This window comes from Meleagris gallopavo, chromosome 2, assembly GCF_905368555.1.
Source record: "Meleagris gallopavo chromosome 2, MGAL_WU_HG_1.1, whole genome shotgun sequence".
NCBI lineage: Eukaryota > Metazoa > Chordata > Aves > Galliformes > Phasianidae > Meleagris > Meleagris gallopavo.
Genome location: NC_139405.1, coordinates 4141071 through 4168368, shown reverse-complemented (window position 1 = coordinate 4168368; position 27298 = coordinate 4141071). Strand labels below are relative to the sequence as shown.

At 42.4% G+C, this 27298-nt stretch overlaps 1 protein-coding gene across 4 annotated transcripts in view; it reads right to left on the bottom strand.

Moving 5' to 3' along the window:
• The window catches only part of RIN2 (Ras and Rab interactor 2), a 59293-nt gene that overhangs the window by 12183 nt on the left and 19812 nt on the right, over window positions 1–27298 (bottom strand). For 3 of the 4 annotated variants that reach the window (XM_085218674.1, XM_085218675.1, XM_085218676.1), the window contains 7 exons: window positions 23032–23124; window positions 15127–15221; window positions 10132–10324; window positions 9208–9319; window positions 7408–7480; window positions 6539–6630; window positions 2582–3718 (listed from right to left, as the gene is read on the bottom strand). In XM_085218674.1, coding sequence (XP_085074800.1) covers window positions 2582–3718; window positions 6539–6630; window positions 7408–7480; window positions 9208–9319; window positions 10132–10324; window positions 15127–15221; window positions 23032–23124 — 1795 coding nt within the window. Of the gene's footprint in view, window positions 1–2581; window positions 3719–6538; window positions 6631–7407; window positions 7481–9207; window positions 9320–10131; window positions 10325–15126; window positions 15222–23031; window positions 23125–23204; window positions 23227–27298 lie in introns of those variants that run through there. The other variant, XM_085218677.1, reaches the window with a different exon arrangement.

Here is a 27298-nt window from a genome sequence, read left to right as displayed (position 1 = left end):
TGAATTTCAGAGTCCTGTGACTATTTCAGCAACCATTTCGATGGGGTCTGAGAAAATAACATCCCCCAGTGAGACACGCTAACAACAGCAAGGTCATAATCAAGTGGCAGGAAGCAGACCTGGCTTGACTGTGCCAAGGCCAGCCAGCTGGAAGTGCAGAGACCAGGCAACCCCACAGGGAACGCAGGGCTGGAAACCAGAGCTGGAAAGGGGATGAATAAAGTGAGGTCCTCAATCACTGAGGTGCCACATGAAGCATCCTAGACATAAAAAGCTGCTGCAGCAAGGACTGCTGATGATTTCCAGATCCACTATGAGTGGAAATAGGTACAGGGAGGTGAAGTTAAAAAGGTTTTCCCTTGCCTATGTCTAGGAACAGTTAGCAGGCTTTCTCTGGAGGCTTGGGACTCCTGATCATCAGTGGAGACTTTTGAGCACTGCCCAGAGTGGCTGACCCACGGACACGAGCCATCGTGCCCTTCCTGCACCCACTGGCTCCTCCTGACTGACCCTGATCCCCCTGTCACAGTGCTGTCCTGCCCCTAAGAGCTCTCCCCACACCTGATATCCCACACTGAAAAATCCATCATGCATTAGAAATAGCAAAAGATAACAGGCAGCATTCTTTCCAGGCAGCTTTACAAGCAAACAACTAAGACTTCCTTGCCAAATTCCTTAAAGCTGACCGTTCCTGGCCTAGGCCCAGGTTCAGACACTGGGACCCTGTCTGGTGACACCTGACAAGAGTGACTGCTCACTCAGCACCAGTGACACCACCTCCCAGACACCTGCTAGTTGAGCAGGATCTCCTCTGCCCAGCCCAGCATATTCGAGTGTGGATGACTTTCAATACTTTTTGCATTTACTCTTGAACAATAAAAGCCAGATACTTTTAATTCCATCCCAACGCTGGGAATCCTACTGTTCCAGGAAGGCCTACAATTCTGTACTGAAATAGTCAAGTAAAAACCTGGACAGCAGGCAGAGCTGCTTTTAAGCTCTCTATAGGAACGACTACATCTTGCTGTCACATAGTTATCTGCTGAGATCAGCAACATCTGATGCTCCTGATTCACTTCCAGGATCCAGCAATAGACAGCAGTTGTTTCAAAAGCAAGTTCGTTTGTTTAAAAGCATCCTGCCTTACACATTAATTGCATTTAGTCAGAGGATCAGAGCTATACTTTGTCACTGAAGAAAACCCGATGTAGTTATTATGTCTTATAACTTCAGCTACTCCAAACTACTAAAACGTTTAAAAGCAGACATTTTTCCAACCTTCAGAGACTCGGTCTGACTTAACCACACCCTTGGAATGAAAAGTACAAGCTAAACAGAGCTTTGACCAAACTGCTAGTAAATACAGCTCTGTATTCCTTGTCAAATTGCCAACACTCTGCAGAAGGCCAGAGGAAAAGGCCCCAAAACACCACTGCTCCAATTGCCTTTTTCTTCCATGTAACACCTACTTAATATACTTCTTCTAAAGAGTCTCAACTTGGAGGACTCTCAGTGTCTATTTGCTCTAGCAGTGCTTATTACTTTTGCTTGACTTTCCATAAGTGAAGTTCAGGTTACATGAAGCATTTCCTCTCAGTCAAGGACAGACTGAAATGTCAACATAAAATCACCCTCTACTGCCAGAGAAAGAACTATCCTGCCAATTTTGCATTGGGCCAGCTGTTGGGACACTGGGGTATAGGAGAAAAACAAGCAAATTAGGACTGAAGTGAGCTCACAAGGAAAGTATTTTGCCCCGAGGGATGTTTACCTCCTGAATGTGGCTTATAGGCTCTTTTACAAATACAGCTCACACTCAGCAAGGCAGAGGGACAGTGGGATTTTATGCAGCAACAATGATTTCACTTTGGTGGATACACAAGTCTCTCCCTGTTAATATAACATGTATTCAACCCTATAGCTCATCTGCAACCTTTTATAACCACATACATGCAACAGAGAGATATAGAAATCCAGAGATTAGCATCCCGTTCTCTCCTACACACATTTTGTTTTTTCAACTCTATCTTTTCAGTTTGTTTCATCTGCAGGGACAGTGCAGCTTTGCTTGGAGTGAACAAGACTGGATGAATGAGATTTATTTCCACAGTAAATTGCTACAGAACGCCTCTCTGCTCTTAACTGTCTCCCCTTTCTAATAAATTCTAGTTTTGCAGCTACTGTGCATACTCAGTGTGCTGCTGAAATTGCCCCAGCTTTGGTGCCAGCACTTCAACTGTTTCAGCCCAAAGGAGGGGACAAAACAACTGCTGACAAAAGAGAGATTTTGCAAAATTAGCGGTACTGCAGATTAAAAATACGATCATGGGTAAGGAGTCCTATAACTGCTGTTGCTATTTTGAGGATAGCCTTTTATAAACAACTTGGTAGCACCAACCTGAGTTGCTAGGTTTTTGTTTTGTTGGTGTGGAGTTTCTAACATTTTTTAACAACTGAAATACTCAATGTCTTGAATTCTGACAGTAAAATTAATCCCTTCCAAACTTGCATAAAGAATATTACCGTTAATACAGATTACACATGTTTAGCTTCCCTCAAAATAAAGCATAGTATTCCTTACCTATTTGGTCCTCTGGAATCAGCGATTCGATTGGGGGATCAAGTTCAGAGCTTTGGGACAAATAGTTCTTAACTTGGGTCATGAACTGCCGAACTGTTTGTAGCATATCTGTGCTGGAAACGTGGCACTCCTTGTTTTCCTGGAGAAAGCTGATATAGTCCTGCACCAGGCATCCAAAGTAAGTGCGTTTGTCCCGGGACATCTCTGCAATCTTCTTAATCATTCTCTTTTCAGGGGTCATGAAGGAACTGAAAACTCCACTAACTTTCCGTAGCTGGGATTTCACAATCTTGGGGAGAACAAACGAACTGTTTCTTTTCTTCTTGGGCTTCAATGGAGGTGCCATGCTTTCTTGGTCACTTTCCCCCTCAAAATCCTCCAGGCTGCTGTTAGTGTCCCCCTCGTAGCCAAACAACGGCATGCTCCGATCGAAGTCCAGCGAGTCAGAGGAGGAGGTAGAAATGCTCATGTCGCTCAGCCTCTGCCTGCCTCCATTCCAGGGTACGTGTGACTCAGAGCTGCTAACTGCAGTCTTCTTGGAAGCTGCTGGAGCTGGCTGAGGTGGGGGGGTTTCACCTACTACGTCAGCAGCCGCGGGCACACGCACAGAATTGCAGGCAGGTTGAATTGCGGCCGCGGGCTTTGAGCTGCCGCCCTCCACCTCTGCACAAACAGCCTGCTTCTTCAGCCGAGGAGGCGGAATAGGGGTTGGTTTACTCTGCAGCAAATCCAAGTCTCTCTCTTTCTTATGGTTGACTGTTTCTGGCACGCTCGTCTGCTTTATAGTCCTGGAAAGCTGTGGGCTCATGAGGACGCTATTAATAGAAGGAGGTGGTGGCCGGGGTGGGGGGGAGCGAGGCCTCTCGGTGCCATTCACGTCCTGAGATTTCAGGCTCTGCCTTTTCAGACTTCCAGTGACATCCTGGCTGTGCACTTTTAAGAAGAGTGGATTAATGAAACACAGCGCTCCGTTGGTCTGGCTGCACTCCAGCTCCAAGGGCGTTCTGGTTCGTATAGAATGCACTCCATTTATAAGGCAGAGCTGACGCGAGTCTTTGCAAGCACTGTCTGAAGGCCCAGGCTTACGGGGAGGTGAAGCATCTGAGGGGCTGCTGTTAGCTGGAGAGCTCCAGAAATCTGAAAAATCAGCATTGCATCAGTGTAAGAATGCAGAACAGCACGCAGATGGCTTTCAGAACATTCAGCTCTAAACAACCAGCTTCACGTAGTAAGAAATTCAGACAGGCTTTTATTAATTCAAGGAGAAAAAATCCCAGTGAATCCCTGAAAGCACTACCAGATGTAACTGCACGCTGTACTCATTTACATGTATCATAAGAAATGGAGAACATCAAATCAGAGCACAGAATTAGGCTTAAAAATTAGCTGAGCACCAAAGAAAGGAATGGATAATGTAACACAGCAACTCTTATGAATTTGAGGCTAAAATGAGCATGATCTCATTACTAGCATCTCAGTCAGAAGTAAGGCTAGATCCTCAGCTGGTATTAATAAATCCACTCCATTAAAGACAACCGAATTGGGCTGATCAACTCCAGCTGCCATTTAAAATAACTCAAAAAACTTTGGTTTGGTTTCCTCTTAAAACAAACAAACAAAACTACAAATGTAAAGATAGCTCACATTCAGCTGCACTGGGGGCACACAGTCTTCAGCCACACAGAACAATTGCTCGTGTCTCTTTAAGAGAGCTGGCCTGTAGCCCTGTGTTTGCAGTGGTGACACAGTTTGTCTGAGGTTTCAGACACTCAGCAGCACATAATTAGACTGAACGTGCCATCCCACACCAGCACAGTGGAAAACCTGTGCTAAACCAGCGAATTTCAGCTGCCGCCTCTCGTCCCAGCAAAGCATCAGCATTTTTGTGAAACTGAGTCAACAGCAAAGCCCAGTTTGTCCAAGTACAAAGACTGAAACCAGACAAGCCCTCAGGAATAACCACTACACCAAAACAAGTGAAGAACAGCAGAGGCAGGCTTTGCTCAAGTTCACCAGTCTTGGCAAGGCCCCTTCTCCTGGAGTGTTAAGATACCTTACATGGATTGTAGAGCAAACGCGGGCTGAAGGGCAAGAACAGCCATGGTAGGTCCATGCCTGACAGCTGTACCTTACCTATGGGCAGAAGATGGGAAACAGCCCCTGGCACAAGCCGCAGCCAGAGAACATATGTGAGGAATTTTTTTTTCTTTTTTTTTTTTTTTTCCCCCCCTTACAGAGTCACACAGCATTCCTGTTTTTTTTTTTGTCCTGGCACCGTGACTCTGCATCCTGCCTGCAGCACATCTACCACGTGAGCTGTTACAAACATGTACGATGTAAATAAACGTTGCTGCAGGTGAAACAGCAGGAGAGGCCAAAAGAATCTGAAGCACGAAAAACTTCTGACTGGAGCAGGATGTTTTCTTCTGTGCCTGCTTGTTGCTTAAGAAAGCTCATGGTTAATAGGAAGGGCCCCTGAGAGTGTTTTTTTAGCATCAGTTGGGTCCACACCACCAGAGCTCACTTTCGTGTGCTGCTTTGCATGTAGACACCAAGAAAACCATCAGAAACTCAACTTTGCTGCTTGGCATTTGCTCCTCAAACTTCACCTGGTATGTAGTAGATAATGGATTCCAAATACAACCACCACATAGTTAAAGGCTAATCCAATTCCTCCTCAGAATTCAAAGGCATTAGCTTAAAGAAACAACACACAAGATACAGACAAATGGTTGAACAGTAAGTAAACCATGGTGCTCTCAGTAGTGAGAACAAAGTGTGGTTAGTCTGGACAGCTTGTTCAACATCATTCTCCTCCATGGAGATACTCATGGAGGCTCCTTGAGGGCCTCCAGGTGTCACTGGGAGACCATCTCCATTGCTCTGCAACTCAGTCAGATCATTTTTTTCCAAGTGTTTACCTAATCAGCAGTTAACTGTTAGTCTGTATTCCCATTAAAATTCCACTCTTTCATTTGATCGCCTCACTTTGCAGACAAGAAGTGCAGAAGACAGTTACTTCTCTAAAACAATTCCTGATCGTCAGCCAATACAGCAAGACAAAACGCAAAGCAATGCAGTGCTCCCCTGTGTATGGCTTCTCTACAAGTTATGCCAAATAGTCCTAGAGAGCCTTGTGATAACACCATGATTTACTGAGGGTCCACTGCTAAATTAAAGATGACTCAAAAGTCTACCAGGACAGAAGACTGCCCTGGCTAACCCTCCCTTCCTGCCAAAGGAAATGAGGCCATTCAGCACTTTGCAGGAGTTGCTCAGTGATTCATTCGGGTTGCGCCCATGTTTCAAATCCTGCCAACCTCTGTATCTGCTGTAATGCTCAAATGTAATGCTCAAAGTGCATTTTAATTGTATGCAGCTATGTGCTCTTTCAACCAAACCAGCATGCATGGATATGTTCTGTAGATGTTATGTATACACCCCTCCTTTTATTCATAGGCTACTGCATGAAGCCACTGATGTTGAAATTGCCCTCCTAAAATAAATAATCACGTGTCAATCTGAATAGAGGTGTTTATTAATAGTGAATCTCAGTTCCTAGACTATTCCATCAGCCACAGCAAATTATCCAGCTAGTGCCTGCTAGTGAGCCTGCAGCCAACACTCACCCTTAGACAACAAGCTGCATCAAATGTTTGCCTGAGGATTTTTAGACTTGCTTTGCAGCAGCTTAAGGGGCTACACAGAGGAGAGAGTGAAGGAAGGAAGGAAACATCACTACCAGAGACATGAATATCACAGAAGATTAAAGAAACAAGGAAGAACACCAAGGTAACTGCTTGGCAAGTACACGGTTTGGCCACCCCAGTAAGAGAAGCTGCTTTTCCAAATGAAATTTGGATCATCACTGACAAACATGAACATTTACAGACAGCTTATTTCCTCAAGCTTATAGTGATGCTACAGGGAATGACATGTGTGTAGATGACTACTTACTCAGTCCGAGCTGAGCAATCTCTTCAAGTTCAGCTTCTGTCTTTGCTGCAGCAATAGCATGAGGCAGCTTCAGGGTGAATGGAAGGACATCCCTGTTGTGCAACATCAAAGTAAATATGGTTTTCACAACAACATTCAAAGTTTTATAAGACTTTGTTTTCAACACAGGCTGAGATCCTGTTCCTACTTCCTTCTTGAGCTATAGCAGGTAATAAAAGCCTTAAACAAACAGTGTATGGTGAAAATTTTATCAGTGCCAGGATTCCTTCACACTGAGAACAAGTGTGAAGTGCAAATGAGTTTCAAGATCCCAGTACTCCTCTGGGGCTCGTTTCCACAGCCCCACCCTATATTTTCTCCTGTTGCAGCAGAATCTCTTACATCTCATCCTTTACAAGCATGCCAATGAGATGCAAAATGCTATCAGTCTTAATGTTATCTTTTATACACTGTTACTGATCACCAACTTGAATTCCAGTTCTCAGATTAAAAATCCAAATGAATACTTTGGCAGCTACCTTAAACACTTCCAAACTAGGATGTACCGGTCCTACTCTGTTCTAGGCTGAAAACATATCTTATATAAGAAAGTCTTAATCATTTCTCACACTCAATTTCTCAAAGGGAGACGCATGAATGGAGAACAATAACACAAGCCAGATCTAGTGCAGAAAGCTTTTAGTTTTTAAGGAATAAAACTACTTAGCCACATGTACACTGTGTGAGTGCCAACTCACCTCTTGCCCACCTCACAGATACTAACATATCCTCAAGCAACAGCACCTGTTAAACCAGTAGTATAAGTACCTATACATAATTAAGAGTAAATGACAGCAAATAGATTCCCATGGAATATAAAACCATCTTACCTACTAATACAGTAGAAAGCAATGAGCCTGAATAAATCAGCAAAACTTATTCCAGACCCCTCTAAGGAAAACGCTGCAAAGAAAGTAACAACAGGTAGAGAATCACAAATCCATCCACTGTTTCTTAGAAAAGCTTAAGTAAATGCATCTCTATTTCTCCCCCTAGAATTATAAGTTCATCAAGCTCAATACTACACGGCTAATAAAGAACTACTGTTTGGAAGAGTACATGTCACAGCTACAGGTAGTTTCAAAAATAATACACAGTCTTGGTGATGGGTTTCTGCACTCCAAACACATGGTCTAACTCCTGGGAATCAGATCTAGTGTTATTAGAACTGCACACAGTTTTGGAAAATAAAAAAAATTAACAACTGAGGCTTCACCTGTTTACTAATATGCTTAAATCTCATTGATTCCAGTGAGAAATCTCACCCAAGAACTAAAAGATATCAAGGAGAAGCTCCTACATTGACACAGTCCAAATCTTCTACCTCTGCAAGTGGCTGAGACCAAGGCACTGAAGGAAGATCATTTACTAAGTACGACAGTGCCAGAAGACAGGTTTCTTATTTGGTCATAAGACCAAATGCTGATCTTAAAGAGCTTCAGACAGCTTCTAGGAAGGGTTGAATGTGAAGTCTGATTCTTCAGCCCATGCGCATAGCAGAAAAGCCAAATGAGAGGGGTGATCTCTTATGCAGGTGCACACACAGTTCCAGTTCTGCAGACAGAGGAATTCTTTTGAAATTCATCTCTCAAGGAAAGTACTTCCTGTGGTGCAGAAGCTTAAGACATTCAGACTGAAATCAGGCAGAGTTCCTGGCTTGGTGGAAAAAAAACAGTCATGCAGAAGCTTTGGTTATGCCAGCAATGCCTCTTGGTGAGCAGCAGCAATGCAATTTTGTCAGTACTCCATGCTGCAAGATCAGCTCCCCAAAGCAAGGATCACCAGTGTTGCTGGCCCTGCATGTGGCAGGGGGGTTGGAGATTCATGATCCTTCAGGTCCCTTCCAACCCTGGCCATTCTGTGATTCTGTGAATATGAAGTCTGTATGCACATGAACCAGAGCAAAGTCAGGTACTCATCTTTTACCTAACTGTTACACTGAAGGACTAGCCAAGCTGGCTATTGATGCATTCAGGTAAAGGGATTTCAGGAGATGCACTAACATTGCAGGTAGTCAACAGGCAGATGATCTTGGCAGGGGGGTAAAGGTTGTTAAGAAGAGATGTATGTTCAGGTCCCAGACTGTGGTGAAAAGCTCAATCAGGAATAGTGAGTAAAAACCATCAGTATATACTTCCCCCTTGTGGTAAAACTAAGCTCTTGAATGATAACAACATACTAATTCCCTACCCTCTAGCAAATGCATAACAAGCCTAGGGACACAGCCACAGATGACAAATTAAATACACCCGTACTACAGCCAGTCACGCTGCTTTCCACATGTGTTAAGTCACTCATGTGAAAGAGTCAGTGGTTAATTACCCCTTGTTACCAATTAGGCCCCAAATCAGCAATGCCATGATAGAAATATTCCATTTTGTTGGCAGAAATGCAGAGCTAACAGGGGCAATTATTTTGAAAAATAGCGTTCTGTAGCTGAGAATTTACTTTATCAACCAGTTTTATTATGCTCTTATTAGCTGTTGTAGTTTACGTGAAAGTAAAAAGGAGGCATTACTTTTGGAGTGACTTACGTATGAATCTGAGTATCTTCTGCTGTGGTTTTCACCAATTCAGCTACTCTTGGCTCATACTGGGAGACAAATAGATGAAAATTCTTTAAAACTTACTGTATGTGCTTTCTTTTATTGCAAATTCCTTCAGGCAGGGCCCACAGTCGCCTGGCAGACGCAGAGATATGACCTTCTTCAGCAGTTTCGAAGATTTCCTAACCAAAAATATCTGTTGTAGAGAAAGGAAAGAGATAAAATTTTAGCTTCATCACAGGTACCTTAATAGAGACAGATACTGAGGACAAAAAAAACTATAATAATCTCATGATCACTGATATGCTTTACAATACACCTCAGAATTTAATTCAATTCAATACAGGAATCTACCAGATCCAACAAGTTGGTGTGAAACAGCAGTCAATTGTTTAGAAAAGCATTTCATCTTGCTGTAACAGATACATGACACCAAGTTTATTATGCCCTTTTATGAGCTCTTTAGTTTAACACAAAGCAACCCCCAGCTTTGAGTCAAATTGCAGAATCTGAGAGATGCTGATGGAGTACTGGTGTGTCACAGCAGCCCGTTCATGCAAGTCTTCTGCAACAGGATATAGAAGCAGGTTGCCAGCCTTAGCAAAGCAGGGAGGACCTGGTTTCCATTACAGCACCCTAACAGGCACTAGTCAAAGACAAAATCCATGTTCTTTCTCCTTCCATATGGTGGAAATGCATCTGTTATAACGCTGTTTAGCAAAGTCCAACTCCAGAGCTCTAATTGTAGCACTCTATGCTCTCTCAGCTGCAGAGGACCTCTAACTATTCCTCAATGCCAAACTCGTCCAGCTGCCAACCTCTCAGGGAGCTTTCACTTAGCTTATCCAATGCACACACAGAAGCAGCTTTGTGGGTGTTGGTTTTGTGGTGGATATTTTGGTGTTCCTTGTTTTAATGCAGTGCGTGAATGTGCATTTACTTGCCTGTGCACGTCAGTTTGGTTTTACAACAAGCAGCTGTATCAATAAAATGTAATGATCTTCCTACCCCAGGAGGCTGCGCACGCAGAATTTCCGTGGCTTCAGCATCGTTCAGACCAAGCTGGAGCCACACAGGGTGAGTATGCAGGAGCTTGTCCAATATGCTCAGCTTGTTAGATAGGCTGTCATATCCAGAGTCCCGAGGACAGCCTTTTACATCCTTTTTCTCTGGAGAGACATTATCCATGTTCTTTACTAGACTGTGAAGAAATGAAGTCATATGTTAGTTATAAACAATCCCTCAGTTCAACAAACACAGAGATCAACAAAACTAATGGCACTGCTGGCAGCCTAGACAGTTATTTCTTCTATTTAGAACTCATATTATTAGTACACGTATTCTCTTATCTGTATGATTTCTCTCTTTCACTTACCCCCAAGATTAACAGCTAATAATAAGGTAAGCTCTAGCATTATTCCGTGAGCTTGCCAAAGTTCAGCAATCACTTTGAACGGATATAGATATACGTGCCTATATAAACTACCCCTGCCTCTCCAGCACAGATAAGCTTCTCTAAGGCACAGCTTCACTGATGCACAATGGCAGATCTTTTTTCTTCTGCAGTCTACGCTCTAATTTCTCAACATATTTACATCTTTGCAAACAGAAGTCCTCCTCTCGCAACTCAGAATTACACCTCTCACAATAGGCAAGGAATCAGGCAGTTATACTTTTAATTATTTGGCTCTGGATTGATTCCTCTGCAAAGAATGACAGCAAAAGAAAAGCTAAATCAAGTGTGACTGGGGCAAACTAAGGTTATTTATTTTTTTATTAGTGGCAGGTTAGTTAAAACTACCTCTAAATGAAGCAATGAAGGCGACAGGTGCTAGTTTTGAATCAAAAATCCAAGAAAACTGAGTACTTCAGGAACTGCTTTTGCTACGCCAAGTTTATCCATCACTTGTGCATAATACAACACCTAGTACATTTGCATGTGTCACTTGCTCTAATTTTTGAGTTTAGAAGTACATCCTGCCATCCTTCTGGGGCTAGAAATCACTGCAGAGCAGTTACTCCAGTAACAACACTCCTGATGCTGATAATAGAGCACAGGTAAGAGCTAAGCAAATCACATACGGAGTCAGAAAAAACATCAGGTGCAGAGGGTGTGCTCTTCTGCCATCACAGGGGGCCCTGAACAGCAGAGGGCAATGCAGCTGCATCTCCCCGCTGCAAACTGAAGCTCTTCCAGACTGTTTCAGACAGGCAGGAAACATATTATGCCAACTACTGTAACCAGAGCAAGTGCAGAAGAGGCTTCACAAACGCAATAGCACTGAATTATAAAAAAACAAACAAGGATGACAACAACAACAAAAACTCAATAACTTAAAGTCTTGTCTTGGTTTTTCTAGCACTTGTAAGCATCTTACAGCATCTATGGACAGGGCTACAGAGGAAAACAAATGGCATGGACAGCTGCTTGATCTTTCTTTGATTGCATGAGAACATTCAAAATTTCATTACCTGGATCACTTAACATCTACACACCTTCTCCCTTCCTTTTGACTTCATTACTGTTTGCTCACTTATGATATAACACCCTCTAGATTTGCAAGGCATCTAAAGTGCAGACATCTTCCCTCCCTGAGCACCAAAAAGCAGCCAGTAACGCCCTTCAGGGACACAGAACATACAGAAATATTGTGTGCAGAAGGGAATTAGTATTTACATGTTACGACAAGGCACTGAAACTGCCACAATAATACTTCTAGGTTCTGCTTTTGACCACAGTCCCAGCAGAACCCAGCACTACAGCACATGAAACTCCACAAAAGTCAACTCATGAATCGTAGCAGTGCTTTCAGAAGCAGGACCTCCAGGAAATACTGGGCAGAAACTTTCCACTCACCTTCAGAACGGGTTACAGGCAGCAATGCTACAAACCAAAGATAGCCATGGCAAAATGAGTTATGCACAGACTCTGGCTGTGAGTTTAACTGCCCAAGGGGTGGAAACTAAACACGTTGCAGAGAGAATCTGTATGGGAGGGAAACAACTTTGCCTATGAAAAAGAACTGCATCACGTGCAGAGGAAGGTGCAAAACTGGTATCAGTTACAAGGCCAGGTGCTCCTTGCTACCAGTCAGGGTTTGCAGACATACCCAGGTCACAGCGCTCCTCCACATGGGTGGCTTAATGTTGTCAAACACAGCCAAATTCTACAGATCCAAATTAGAATTTGAACAGAGGTTGCCAGGTTGTTTAGAACTCGTGGTTACTGAGGTGCACAGCCCTTCCCTTGTGCTCCCATGGAGAAACACAGTGCATGAGTTTGTCATCTCTTTGACCGCAACATTGTTTAGGACTGGGATTTGTGCATTACTTCTCTGGAAACAACAGTATGGAAAGAAGAACCATATGAACTCCTCACGATCACCTGATTCATTGAAGCATACAGAATAAGAAGTTGCTGTGACCTCTGTGCACCAGTACAACATGTCGTGTTGTGCAGCCATTACATTGCTGGTGGAGGTTGCGGTGGTGTTCTGCGTTCACCTGGTTTCATGCTAACTCCCAGAAACAGGCAGCAAAAAGGATAAAGAACTGGCTGAATCCGAGAATTAGGATGATCTCCCTCATGCCCACAACATACATCTTGATCACATACCTACAAAGCAAGTGCCCCTGTTCAGCCCTGCCCGAGATCTTCCTTTGGTCTGTATCTCTGTGTCTTGCTCTAACTGGTTAAAACCCAAACTGAAGGGATGGGACACAGCTGCTGAGGAAAAGGTTGCCAAATACCTACATACCTGTTAATGATAGCAAACCAATACCTATCAGCACTGAAAAGAGACCACCATAGAGCTACCAAGATGAGCAAGGCACTGCAGCATCTCTCCTATGAGGAGACACAGAGAGCTGGGACTTTATCATAGAAAAAGGAGGCTCAGGAGATCTCATTAATATCCATATAGATGCAAAAGGCAGAGTGCAGTGAAGATGGAGCCAGGCTGTGCTCAGTGGTGCCTCACTGCAGCAAGAGCCAATGGGTACAAACAAGAAGGCTCTCAATATTGATTGTTCTCAGTATTACTTGTATCACAGGCTTCAAAAGAGGAGGCATCTCCAAAGTATCACCAGGAGGGCCCTACCTCAGGAAGTCACCACACAGCTATACAGATCACTGAAGCTGCAGACATGAGGCTTCATGGACTTCTTTGTGTACTTATTCCTCTGAACACAACCAAGACATCCCACAGACCTGACTTTGCAGAGCTGTCCCAGTTGTGTGCAGGTATAGGCAAAGGTAAAAAACCAAGAGTAACACACGTTCCTTCTGGGTCTAATTTCTCTAGATGCAAAAAAAATCCAGATACCAATTCTGAACTGCAGCTTTGCAATAATAAAAGCATCTTACATCAATTATAAAGTTATAAAATAACTGCAAAGTTATAACTTTTGCTATTATCAGTTGTTATATAATTCACACCTACTTTTTCCTTCTGCAGAAGCCCACAGCTCAGATTTATGTAGTAATATAAAAAATGATCTCGATTAATTTATGCAGATCTCATATTTTATGTTACCTTAAACAGCTAACAGAAAATGATTTTTTTTTCTAAGTTTGTTCACTCTGTTTCAATAGGAAACTTAATTCAATTAACATTTAACACATTCTGCACTCAAAACAATAGCTTTCATCAGAAAAATCTGTTAAAAATTATTAGCAAAACAGGAGACTGTAGTTGACTGTTTCCAGCTAAGTGCTTTCACCAAGATTTTAGAGATAATGAATCTTAGTCTTTCATGCTTATGGTGCATTCAAGGATACAAGCAGCTTTAAAACTGAAAATTAGTTAATCATCATTGAAATTAATTAGCTGAGTTCACTGAAATGAAGCAGCCTTTCTGCCTCTGTAAAAGAACCACACTGTCAAAAGCTTTAGAACTTGAATAATGTGCAACCAAGGCCACAGGGAAGGACTTCAATTACCTCAGCTGTCTGTTCTTCACCACTCAGGCAACAAAGGTGCTGCTCAATGTTTTAGGTAACATGAATAATTTAAATGTAATGCAGTAAGGTTTTAGCACACTTCAATAGTGTTTACAGAAATAATAGAAAAAAATTAAAAACCCATGGATATAATTCTAAACAACCAACCCTTATCCATTTTGTGGAGCAAAGCCCACCAGGCTCTGGAGCGGACTCTGCAGCCCAATAAAACAGAACATACACTATTACTTTCCTCTTGCAACCACTATTTGAACAGCAAGTTAGAAAATAAAAGAGTTCATCTTAACACAATGGTTAAAACATTCTCTGGATAACAATTTATCTGTCATTAACCATCAGGAATAACAAAAGCAAAGTGTTACGGTCCCACTACAACCACTTAAACCTCCAGGTTTACATCAAATTTCCACAGTCCCACCTATAGCTGTTTCAAAAGGATGAAATTAATATCTGCATTACAAGATGAACCTCCAATTATTTTAAAGCTTACAAAAATATAATGATTTCTCTAAAAAAAAAAAAAAACAACAAACCATGAAAGATGCATATAAATGAGCTAAAATCCATATTCCACAGAAGTGTCAACTTGTAGCAGTCTAATTTACTTAATAACCAGAAAACATAAATCACATCATTATGAGTTGAATCTTCACAAATCCATTTGGAGCAATGGCCATTGTTAAGTCTGTACAGTGTGAAAGTAAAGCTCATTGCCATAAAGAATGGGAACAACATCAGTAAATTCCTCTTTTGACCATTCATCTGCATGGCAGGCTTGCCACAAGAAAGCAGAAGTGAAGCTCAGCTGATGTATTAAAGATATTAAGGCAAACACAGACCAATTCAATCTCCGGGCATTCCTTCTGCACAAAGGCAAATTCCTTTAAAGAAGAGCAAGGTAAACTCCACCCTTTGTTTCCAGGATGGAAAGTGCTAGGAAGGAAAGCACTAGGATATAAGGCACCCAAGAGAATAGCACAACGAAAACATTCCTATCACAGCACACTGTCAAGAACTACGAGAATAAGCATTTTAATCACCTTCGCAAATCTGCAGGCTCATCTTCCACTGTGACATCTGTCTGAACCATCTCCTGTTTCAGTTCTCCGATTTCTGAGGCAATTGTGTCAATGAGCTGGAAAGGGACAAAAACAGTATGACGTCAAGCAAGTGGAAGAGGCGTGGAAAAGGAGCCTGGGTAAGCTTAGTCACCACAGATTACAAACTTTTTTTTTTTAAATCACATCCTATTTAAACTTCCCCTAGCAAAGGAAAAAGGGCTGGAAACAATCATTCTTGAAGGAAGTATAATTCCTGTTTTTTGCCTGTATAAAACTTTCCAGGCTGGTGAGTCTTGTTGTTTGTTTTTTTTTTTCTTTAAAGCATTTTAAATCTGTAGCCTTCACAATCAGAATACACAACAGCCTAAATAGTAAGTCAACTGACCAATTGTAGCAGTAATTGAAAGCAATTTCATTTCTCAGATAAATAGAAAATATTCAGTAGAGTTCCAACCATGAGTTATCCCAGAAGAAATGCTAAGCCAGCATTACAGTATTTTAGCAGGTGAAAAGTAACAAAGCCATAAGCAAATGAGAGCTGCTTTCCACATTAGGCGTTGGACTGAACTCGAACAGAGGACTTAATTAAAAGAGAACTACATCATAACACTTCAGTGCAGATGGAACACAATCCTATGGAATACAAAACTCATTCTGAAGTGGGCTAAATTAGCGCTAAGGCTGCATATTGAGAACTGTAGCACTGGCTGGCCAGATGTCTGGGAGGTGTTTTGGTGGGAACACAGCAGAAATCAACTACGAAGTTCACAAGGCTTGCTGCCTTGGATGTTCTTTGCAGGAACAGCATCAGGCCTGCCTGACAGGCAGCACACTGTAATGTACATAAACATTCTGACAGATGGAGCAAATCCAGCTTTCCAACCCAGCTAAAGACCCAGGCATCCCAGCCACGAGACAGCTCCATACAGCAGCATTTCCAAAAACTTGTCATTATTAAGCAAAACCTCAGAAATTCACGTCCTTCTTCAGTGTACAGCTTTAGTCCTACTAATCTTCCAGCTGCTGCCCCTCAAGCAGCCCAAGTGATTTGAGCTGTGCCCTCCTGCCTATGAGGAGCAGCAGTCGGAGGAACCTGCACTGTGCTGACAGGTCAGGCCTCACCACCTGCTTCATCCACAAATTCAGCTCAACAGTAACATAATTCAACATGGAGAAGCAGATTAGAAGTCTAAAGAGACAGAAGAAATATGTTTCTCTTCCAAGCTGCGATTAATAGTAGAACAACCAGCTCTACAAGGTCTAAATCTTTCAGGTACAACCTGCTGCAGTCTCTGGTTGTAGTAATCATTCTGGAAGGGACCTTAAAGTGCACCCAGTTCCTACTTGGAAAGGGCCTCAAAGCCCCCCCAGCCCAACCCCTGCCATGGGCTGGCTGCCCCCCACCAGCTCAGGCTGCCCAGGGCCCATCCAACCTGGCCTTGGGCACCTCCAGGGATGGGGCACCCACAGCTCCGGGCAGCACTGCCAGGGCTTCGCTGCCCTCTGAGTAAAGAATTACCTCCTAAATAACCAAAATCTTCCCTCTTTTAGTTTAAAACTATTCCCCCCCCTCCTATCACTTTCTACTTGTGTAAAAAGCTGGTCCCCCTCCTGCTTATAAGCTCTCCTCAAGTACAGGAAAGCAGCAATGAGGTCTCCCCACAGCCTTCCCTTCTCCAGACTGAACAAGCCCACCTCCCCTCAGCCTTTCTTCATGAGAGGTGCTCCAGCCCTCTGAGCATCTTTGTGACCCTCCAGCAGCTCTGCATCTTTCTCGTGCTTGTGTTCTTGCTATTAACTGACACATAATGATACATCAACACCTGAAAAGTTATTCCTATCAAATACCACAAGGTAAATGGATATATGACCTAATTTCTTGTATGATGAGCATTGTATAGAGGAGCTTTTGCTTCTACAAAATGCAGCAATGATCCTGTGTGTAACAGTATTAGAACCAACCCTGAGAAAACTGGCAGTTCTGGTCCTTTCACTAAAAAGATAGCAGAACATTTAAACTCTATAAGCAGATCGCTCTGTTCACAAAGAGTACAACTCCTGTTTTGCTGAAAATAATGGGAAGATCCATCTACTAGCTTCAACAGAATTGAAATCAAGACCAAAGATGGCAGCTTCCAAAAGTTGTGTAAAACAACATAAGGACGGTTCCAGAAGTAATGCCTCCTATTTCATTATGTTGGCTCACAACATCAGCAGTGGATGCTGGTGGGATGGCAGTAGAGGCTGAACCCTCCCACCAATATCCCATTACATTTTGTTGCTGTGTGACAGATTGCAGCAGAGGAGCAGCCTGACAGAATGACACCTGACATGGAAGCGTGTACGAAGCAAAAATTTGTCGCCGCAATCCTCCGTGTGGAAAAAATGGCACCACTGACTGTCAATTATACTTGCTGAACATTGATGGAGACCAACCACTGGATGTAAGCACAGTGAGGTGGTGGGTGGTGCATTTCAGCAGTGGAGACAGTGGGTCACCTTCAATGGTGCAGGTCTTCATCAGCACAGCACGTAGGCTCCTGTTCGTAACTGGTGAAAATGCACAGCTGATGGTGGTGACTGTGTTCAAAAGTAGTGGTTTGTAGCTGAGAATCTGCTCTATCAAATAAAGTTATTTATAAAATGCTCTTTATATCTGTTGTAGCTTCCATGAAAATAAATAGGAGTGACCCATGTGGATAAGATCCAAGTCTTAAATATCTGCCCACAACAGATCTCTTCAGAACTCTGACATAAATACTACCTTGCTTTGCTACAGAAGGAAGAAGCTTTTTATAAAGAGGAAATGCATCTTAAAGCGTGATATCAGTTCAGGTGGTAAACAAACAATTAGGCAGAACTAAAATCAAGCAGAACTTAAATAATATGCTAACTAGCTACTCTAGTGTCTAACTTTTTTCCTTTTTTTATTACTGACAAAGCACTGTTCTGTAAGTTGAAAAGAAACAGTACTATCACTGTAAACCCAAACAATGACTCAGACAGTATGAGTTCACATAGTATCACAGTAAGATATTCCCTAACCAAACCTATCCTAAACATTAGATTGCTACAAATACCCATGCACTAACTGTTTATATTCCCAAAATCCATGAATGAAATAATGACATGCAAGCATCTTAAAACCACAATGTTTCCTTTCATAAAGCATCAAGCAATGCTTATTGTCAGCTGATTCTTCGTTTAGCAAAACTGATCCCAGCTTTTAGAAACTGGCAGTGGTAACAATGTAATTTCCATATACAGACCGCAAACATTACTCACCACAGCTTTTCAGTCTTCTTTCAGCAGAACAAATGCATCTCAATTTTACATCCTCCAGGATGTCTCGTGAACAGCAAAAATCAGAGCATGCTCTGAACTGCAATATATCCCTTAGAAGCAATGCATTCTTGAGGTGCTAGTCTAAAGATGACACACATTACTGTTGTGCATCTCAGAAAGCACAGGTTGACCAGAACGAGAAACAGAGTAGGTCCTTTCTTGAGAGCCCAGCATAGCTACAAGGTTGTTTTACTCATTCAACTCCTGAAGGGTCTCCCAGTTTGAAGAGAGAACCACCACAGCAAACCAAATTCTTGTTGCCTGTATTGAAGTGTAAATAAGCTTGTAAATAGCATTAACAAAGCTGTCGTCTTTCTTAAAGCACATTAAAAGATCTAAGAAAGCCACTGCAGAACGTTTCCAAGCTCCACGCCCTACAATAGCTAAGGAGCAAAAGGTAAGATCAGTGTTTCTAATCTGGGAAGAGAGCATGGGCTGAAGGCAACACAGGCCAACATCAGAAGGACAAACGAGCCCTAGTACTTACTTCCTTCCTGCCAGCCTCTCATTTTTCATTTTTCCCCGTATCCTCTTGGCATGTCATCTTTTATTTCCTGTTTTGCTAAGCAGAGTGCAGCAGCCCTCCACAAGCACCCTGTGTAACGAGGTGGCAAAGCGCCAGCAATGAGCCAAAAAGGGAATGCTATTTCTGGATTCCTCTGTACCTCTATATACAGCTACACATTCTGCTATGTGGCTGCAATTTTGGTTATTTTGCACAGGGAAGTATTAATTTCCAAACCACTAACACTATTCACCACCTTATTTATCTGTACCAACAAAGGTTCAACTGATATTTGATTTGGGGGAGAGAAAAGCTTCAGTGCTGTAAAACTTCTGATGCTGGCTCAGGTCAGCTTGACGAGTGGATAAAGTTTTGATGAGAAAGAAGTTCGTAAAAAGAATGCTTGTCAGAGATAGGTTCTGTCCCTTGCTTTACCACAGACTGTCTCTATGGCCATTGGCAAGCTTCTCAGGCCTGAAATTGCCCAGCTTAACTCCATCTCCACTTCCTTTCTACAACCTTCTGTTGCAGCCTTCATCAATTGCAAGTATTAGGTATAAAGACCTGGGAGAATTTACACTATAAACACACAAACTGTCACTCTGTAAAACACCTTCCCTGGTGTACTAACAGCTGTGGAAAAAAATAAGAGATGTTTGGAAGCTACAGAAAGTGGAATTATTTCAGAACCAAATAGAAAAGGAAAGCTGGGAGTTTCTCCACTTGTTGCCAATGACCAGGTCTTCTAAACACAGACACACACAAAGTAAATTCATAGTCACAAAATAGCTGGGGTTGGAAAGGACCCTTAAGATCACCTGGTTCCAAGTCTATTGCTGTAGGCAGGGCTGCCTCCCTCTAAACCAGGTTGCTCACAGCCCCATCCAGCCTGACCTTGATTAAACTGAAAAACCTGATGTGTCAAGTGCTTTCTTCCCTCACTCACCTGACTGCAGCAAATGTACACATTTTCATAATTTTACATGCACAAGAGAGGAAAAGGAGGATAAGGCAATATAACTGTACATGCACAGTCAGACACATCCACTGGGTATAATGCTGCCTACCTGCCTTCCCAACTCCACATCATAGGTTTAGAACAGTGATCAAATAATGCAGGTTCCCAGAGATGATGAGAGGTCTGAAAAGGTAGCTCTGAGGCAGCTTTTATTCTCATTATTCTCATTTTTATTCTCATTTTATTCTCATTATTGTCTTACCAGGCTGTCTTCAGGAAAATTTAGTCCAGCCTTAGCTTTTCAATTGACACTGTTTGTCACAACCTTTCAGCAGCCTGGCATCTTCTCATTGATCTGGTATACTGCTTTCCCAATATTTCGAGTAACTACACGCATGGTGAACAGGAGGAACACAAAACAGCTATTCCAGCATCTATTTTCAAACCCAGAGTTACTTACACAAGGAGGTATCAATGCACTGCACAAAATTGCTGAGGATTTGCTTACAGTTCCACTGACATCATTATTCCTTCAGCACATGCTTAAGTGACAACCTAGAAATATTCCTCCTAGCTAAGACCATTTCTTGCTGTGAATTTGGAAATACAACTGTTCACTGAAAAGTCACTCAGCAAAAAACTGAGAAGCAGCTCTTGTCCCCAGATGACTCCTGTTTCTTGCTGACTGCACAGAACTGAGTGAGCTAAACAAGAAAACACACTCTTGTAGCAGCGTTTCTCATTGGTTTCCCAAAGATTGGCCTGGTAAGGTTGACTTAAGATAAGGAAAAGATGGATCAAACAAAAGAAACGTTTTGATGCACATGAGTCACCACAACAGGACTACGAAGGCACTAACATAGCAGTGGCCTTGCACAGTGTGCCTGTGGTGATTACAGCTCTTTGTGCTGAGGGCACTGGCCAACACAACTACGTGGTTCCCCTGTTCCCGTAGCATACTGCTGATTTTACTCTATTTGCTAGAACTGGCCCCAACCATTAGCTTGGTTCAAGCAGCAAAAGAAAGGCACTTCTGTCTTAGAGGAACACAGGGAATGGAAAGAGCAACACCTGAAATGGGGGGGAACACAACCAGCGAAGAGAACACAGGGTATTGGGAGCAACAGGCAGTGGGACTTAAGAACATACTGCAATATGGCAACAGCTTCCCACTACTTAAAGGCCGTTCATCACATTTGTTGAAACACTAAAAGGAATGCAGTATGCCTTAATTTAGGCTGAGATGGTAGCACACACCAGCACCTTTCCATGGAAGCTACAAGCAGGCAACACACATTCTACAGAGATCAACTGTGACAAGTGAATTCAGTGCTCAGGAGCACCTGTAGCTTGTTGATAGAGCCAAAAGCAAGCAGCTAACCTTTGGTCAGTAAGGCAGCCAGTGTGACCCTGCCATTATGCAAACAGGAAAATTCTAGTGCAGAACACACAAGTTCAAATGAACTGTATTCAACCCTGATCCAAAGCCACTCTGGGTGAACCATTATTCTCTTCATTGTATCAGAAAAATATGCACGTTTTCCTAGCTAACAGCAGGACACTGCCAGCATGCTTCCAATACACTGCACAGTTTGGATAGCATCCTCCCTGACCTGCTCTCCAGGAGTACATGGCGTTCAGCTGTCTCCACACAGTGCAATCGAAAGTTTTAACTACACAGAAGATCAACTAAGACTTTTTTCTGGAAGGAAATCTTATCTATAGCCTTCTCTACAACTAACTCCTGCATTGCCACTAGACCTCCCATATTATACATACATAAAATAATTTCTCATGGAGTGCTCGAGGTCTCATTTTCCAGCAGTAGCAAGGTTAAAAACAAGATATTAACACCTAGAGGAAAAACACATTTCTGAAGAGCTTCAGGGAGCATCTGAATGATGGATTCTGCTTCAATGGAGGATTCTACTTTCCTGAGCACCACCTCAAATTCAGAGAGGCTATGCCCATGCTCTCTGATGTTTTTCCAGGGGCACTGGGAAAGGAGTGTGCATATCCCATTCTTTCCTTTCTGGGCCACTTTATATGTTCCCAGGCTTTAGCTCTATTCTGCAATGGAAAGGAACTGGAGGGAAACAGAAGGGCTCTTCCCTGGAACTTTCTCACTGGAATATGTTGTAGTAGGCGTGCTGTATGCCATGACACCTCAAAACAGTTAACACTGAAACAATACATGCACTTATTTCTGTTTTCTCTCTATTGATACAACATCAAGGCCAGAACAGAACTAACTCACAGTGCCTGCGTCACACAAGAAAACCAGGCTGAGTCTCTTAAGAGAGGAAGGATCAGATTCCCTTTAAGTATGTAGGCACCTGAAGACCACGACATGTGTTACTGGATTTTTGGGAGTACAGTGGTGAGCTAATTGCCAGTTCCTTGTTCACTGCAAACAAGATGCACTTCAGCTTTAAAAAACAGAACAGCAACAACTGAAAAACACACTGAGAATCCAAAAGTTGCATTTTTGTCAATGTTCAATCTATACACAAGGAACCTCACTGATTTTTCTTACAATCAAATAGGCTGTGAAATGAAACTGCTTTTCATTCCAACAACGGAAATAAAACTACATATATGTTGCTTACAAAAGCTCTAATAATTTCATGCTTGTGCATAAGTAAGCTTATGCTCTCAGTATCAATAACAAGCGTGCAAGCTATTCTACACCAAAAATTCAGTTCAGCATATAGGAAAATACCACATACATGAAATAACTGGGTGGTACTCTAACCACAAACAGTACCTGTAAGAAGAGATCCTCAGTGAAATGCTTCCTATTTTACAGAAGAGGCTCACTACATATCACTGATTGCACTGCACAATATGCAGCACTAGTTTCACATAAAGCCACACGCTTTACATTTTATATTGGTCTGTTAAGTTAAAAATCTCAGAGAGTGAAGAACAATGTAAACTAAAGTAAGTTCTGTCAGGAAAAGTGATGATTGCTTTTATTTTATTGATCAAAGAGACTAAGATATTTTACTGCAACCTTACTGCTTCCAACCAAATGCACCTTCTCCTACTGGAATAAATTCAATATCCTATTTACCTTAAAGAAACTTCCTCTTTTGTCCCGGCAATGAGCTTTCATCGTCAAAGACGACATCGTCCCTGGGAAGATTCCAGTGAATGCCTTGAACTCCTAGAAGTAGAGACATTTTTAATGGTTAGTCCAGTCTGAAGGAAATTCCTTCCTACGCCACAGAAAGGATCACAGCAAACCTTCTGCCAAAACCCTTTCTGTCAATAACAGTGCCAGGGCCCCTATATATCCTTTTTGTCTCTTATAGTTCCATGGATTGCTTCAAAAAGAGCTGTTTGAAGCTTCATGTTTCTTTCCTCTCTTCACTGTAGTTCTGAATAGACTGTAATGTGCTCACTGAAGAAGAATGCTAAAACATAACGATTGCTTTGTTTGTTTGCTCGACCTCAGCCTGAAGCACAAACAGAACAAGATAATAGATGTGAGTACAATCCACTCTCAAGTATTGAAGTATTAGGGCTGGAAAGGAGGAAAATATCACCTAACAGAGAGAAAAGACATTATCGTAAGTTAGAAGAACACCCTCAAAACCCTGCCTGAGGTTACTAAAATGCAATTAAATCCTCTTAGAGTTCTGCCCAAAACAGAACCTGAAGGTGCAGCTAGGAATAAGCTGTTTTTCCACCATAGAATGAAACAAAGAATCACAGAATGGCCTGGGTTGAAAAGGACCTCAATGCTCATCCAGTTCCAACCCCCTGCTATGTGCAGTGTCACCAACCAGCAGCCCAGGCTGCCCAGAGCCACATCCAGCCTGGCCTTGAATGCCTGCAGGGATGGGGCATACACAGCCTCCTTGGGCAACCTGTTCCAGTTCACACCACCCTTTGAGTGAAAAAACCTCCTCCTAAAAGGAGGTAAATATCAGTTAAACTGAATGAACGGTTTAATATCCTGAAGAATATTGTAATATGTAACCAGACCATACACACACAGTCAGAAATATCCGGATAACCTCCACTCAATTTGAAGAGTTTCTCTCAAATCACAACTAATTCACACCAGTAACACGTAAAAAAAACTTACCAATAAAATAGGAGACAAGTTGCACCATTATGAAATCTTTCTACAATTTTCAACAGTGAGTTCATAATTGCATTTAAACATCCTGCTCTTACTCTTATTCACTCAATGACAACACCTAAATCAGCTTCACAGGGAAGAGGGTAGTGGGTACAGATTTCAAACAAGCTATACTATTACAGAATCACAGGTTGGAAGCAACTTGATGAGATCATCAAGTCTAAACCTCTGCTAAAGAAGATACCCTACAACGGGTCACAAAGGTAGGCATCCAGATGGCTCTTGAATATCCCCATAGAAGGAGACTCCACCACACCTCCGGGCAGCCTGTTCCAGTGCTCTGTCACACCTATTGTAAAGAAGTTCCTCTGCAAATTAGTATGGAATTCCCCATGTTCAAGTTTAAGGCCATTACTCCTTGCCCTATCACTACACACCACTGAGAAGAACCTGGCCTCATCCATTTGCTCACCCATTATGAGCAACATCATATAGTTGTATTTGCAAATCTATTCTCAATCATTAGTCAACTCCCATTTGCAAGAAATTACCTCTTCGTCTTTTTTTTTTTTTTTTAAGTTCAACCACAAGAATGTCTACATCTAGTTCTATTACAAAAATAAGACCATGCTGAGACTTCTGCATTCCTCTCATTTTAAAACAAAAGTTTTTAAGTTTCCACACTCAAACTTACAGAAGAATGCAAGCATACAAACTCAACATTTTCCCTTCAAAGAACGGTACACCTCTAGGCCAGAAGACAGAAGGCCTCAAACAACACAGCTGATCTTGCTTATGAAAGGTTTTGAGCCTCTGTGCTTTTCCCCTGATGTTACTTATGCAATGTTATTACCATCTGTATGGCCACAACTGTGAGCCTCAGCCATGCCTTCTCATCTCTAGGGCTGCTGAATTAATCCATGCTTAAATTGACACTACAATCAGATAAGTTGACTTGTGTCCTTCATATACAGAAGGGGAGAACTGCAAACATGCAAAGCCCTAAACTCAATGACAACAAGTTTGCCAGAGAATAGCCTCACAAAGCAGAAGTTAGACTGGGTTAAACCCACACGAAGGCATAAGACAGAGCCCTCTTCCACTGCAGCAAATAAAAGAGAAAGTACACAGAATAACACAATATCTCATTAACTCTCCCGACTAATCAGAAAACCACAGCCATTCTCTCAACAGTTTCACCACTCTTACAAGCACCAAAGAAACTAACTCCCTAGCCCTCTCCCACCTCAAAAGGCACATCCAAAAACAACTGCAGAAAAGCACACCTTTTTGCCAGGAGGCTTCTCTACACAGCGTTCTGCTTCTCACACCTCTGCAGATCCAGAACAGCCTGACACAAGAACTGCCCTGAAGTTGTATTCGTTGGGCCCAGGCACTACAAGACATCTCCTTGCTGGGATGAGAAAGCTGGGAGGAGAAACACGGCAGAGCACTATGTGCCTGAGACAAGCATCTTCTCTTCCTATGGTATAAAAGCGGAGGCAGAATCTAAATAGATTTGCTTAGCCACTGCCTCGGGGACCCAAGAAACCCATCTGAAAACGTCATCAAGCCACACATCACAGTATGATTTACGTGACCTTTAGGCTAGTTGCTGGGAAGGCAGCATTTTCTGCATTCGTTTAAGCTGTCAGTGCTGCATCCACTGAGCAAGCCCTGCTGCTCCTCACTCCCAAGGGCAGCAGGTGCTGGCCCCGAGGCCTGCCAGCTCCCTGCCATGGAGCACTGGCTTCCTGCAGCTAATTCAGGACAAAGCTTGCGTGTCCCAACAACGAGACAGGGCAGGAGAAAGGAATGACTTGTCTGCTTGGCTAATTCCTCAGAAATACAGTGCTATAAACAACATCTCTCTGGTAATGCTGATGCCCACACAAGCTGTATGAGTCTTTCATCTTTCTGTGTTTTCTCCTCCTGCTTTTCACTTACACGGGAATGCCAGAGCACCACTTGGGCACCTGAATGTAGTTGAGCCTTCTGACTTGTCCAAACAGCTCCTGCCTTGCTCCCTCACATGCAATTTTATTTGGTATTTTATCCATGGTTACACGTAACCTCCCTATGTTTGATTGACACTCAGGATCCTTTCTTCCTTTCAGCTATTCTGCTGCCCAGACAACGCTCATGGCTTAATTCTCTCAACCTAAACTTGCTTTTCAAAGACAACGTATCCTATTTTCTTTAGCTGATGTCACAGCAAAGATGAGACAGCCTATATTGCTCCCCGGGGCCATAAAATAAAGGAATCTGGGGACTCCAAGTCCCCGCCTGTCATAAAATCATGAGGGTTGGAAAAGACCACTAAGACCATCTAGTCCAACCATCAACCCATCACCACCATACCCACTGACCACATCCCTCAGTGCCATTCCCACCTGCTCCCCCAGATCAGTTTCCTAAGTTTCCCAACTGTACCAACTCTTAACTACAACATTTGATTTCTGGGGCAATTCAGTTAGCTTCCACAAGGAGAATAATTCCCTATTTGCAAGCACTGACAGAGGGAAGGCTCTGGTAATGCCATCACTGTCATCCCCTTCCTGTGCCATTCCCAAATTGAAAGAGCACCCATTGACTTTGCTTTCTCTTCTCCTAACCTACAAAGCATGTCAGCAAACATCCAACACGAATACTGGAAGAACTTTCTCCCATTAGGCGCATGTTTATGTACATATATCTGCTTTATGTACATATCACAAGTGGGTGGACCAGAGAACAGAGAGGTGTCAAAGCAGATACCTCAATCCACTGTAGGCACTTCGTACATTTGAGTCCAGGAGTTTACAACAACCCAGAAGAGTTGGCCAAGTCATTTTACCCACAATAAAAGAAGAAAAACAAGGGATCACTCTTTCTTAAATTTCACCTTGATGTCCTGTTATGGGTCTAAAAAGTAAATTTTCATCAACAAGATATCTTAAAAAAAAACAAAACAAAAACACTTTTACAATTATATTGGCACCATTTTGAATGAGTGTTGTTCCAGTCATATTTAAGCAGCTACATATCCTTGTTATTTTATTTTTTCCCCATCTTTCTTGATGAATTTTTCACTAGGAAGCAACACAGGTGTCATCACTCATCTAGATCACAAAAATCTCAAAAGAAACATTTAAAAGTGGGCTGCTATAACCCAACTGCTCCAACTAAAGTGAGCAACAAGACCAAATTGATGTTTCTGGAACGTCTTTCCTAAATTCATCAACAGGATTCACGTTTTTGTGCTGTAAAC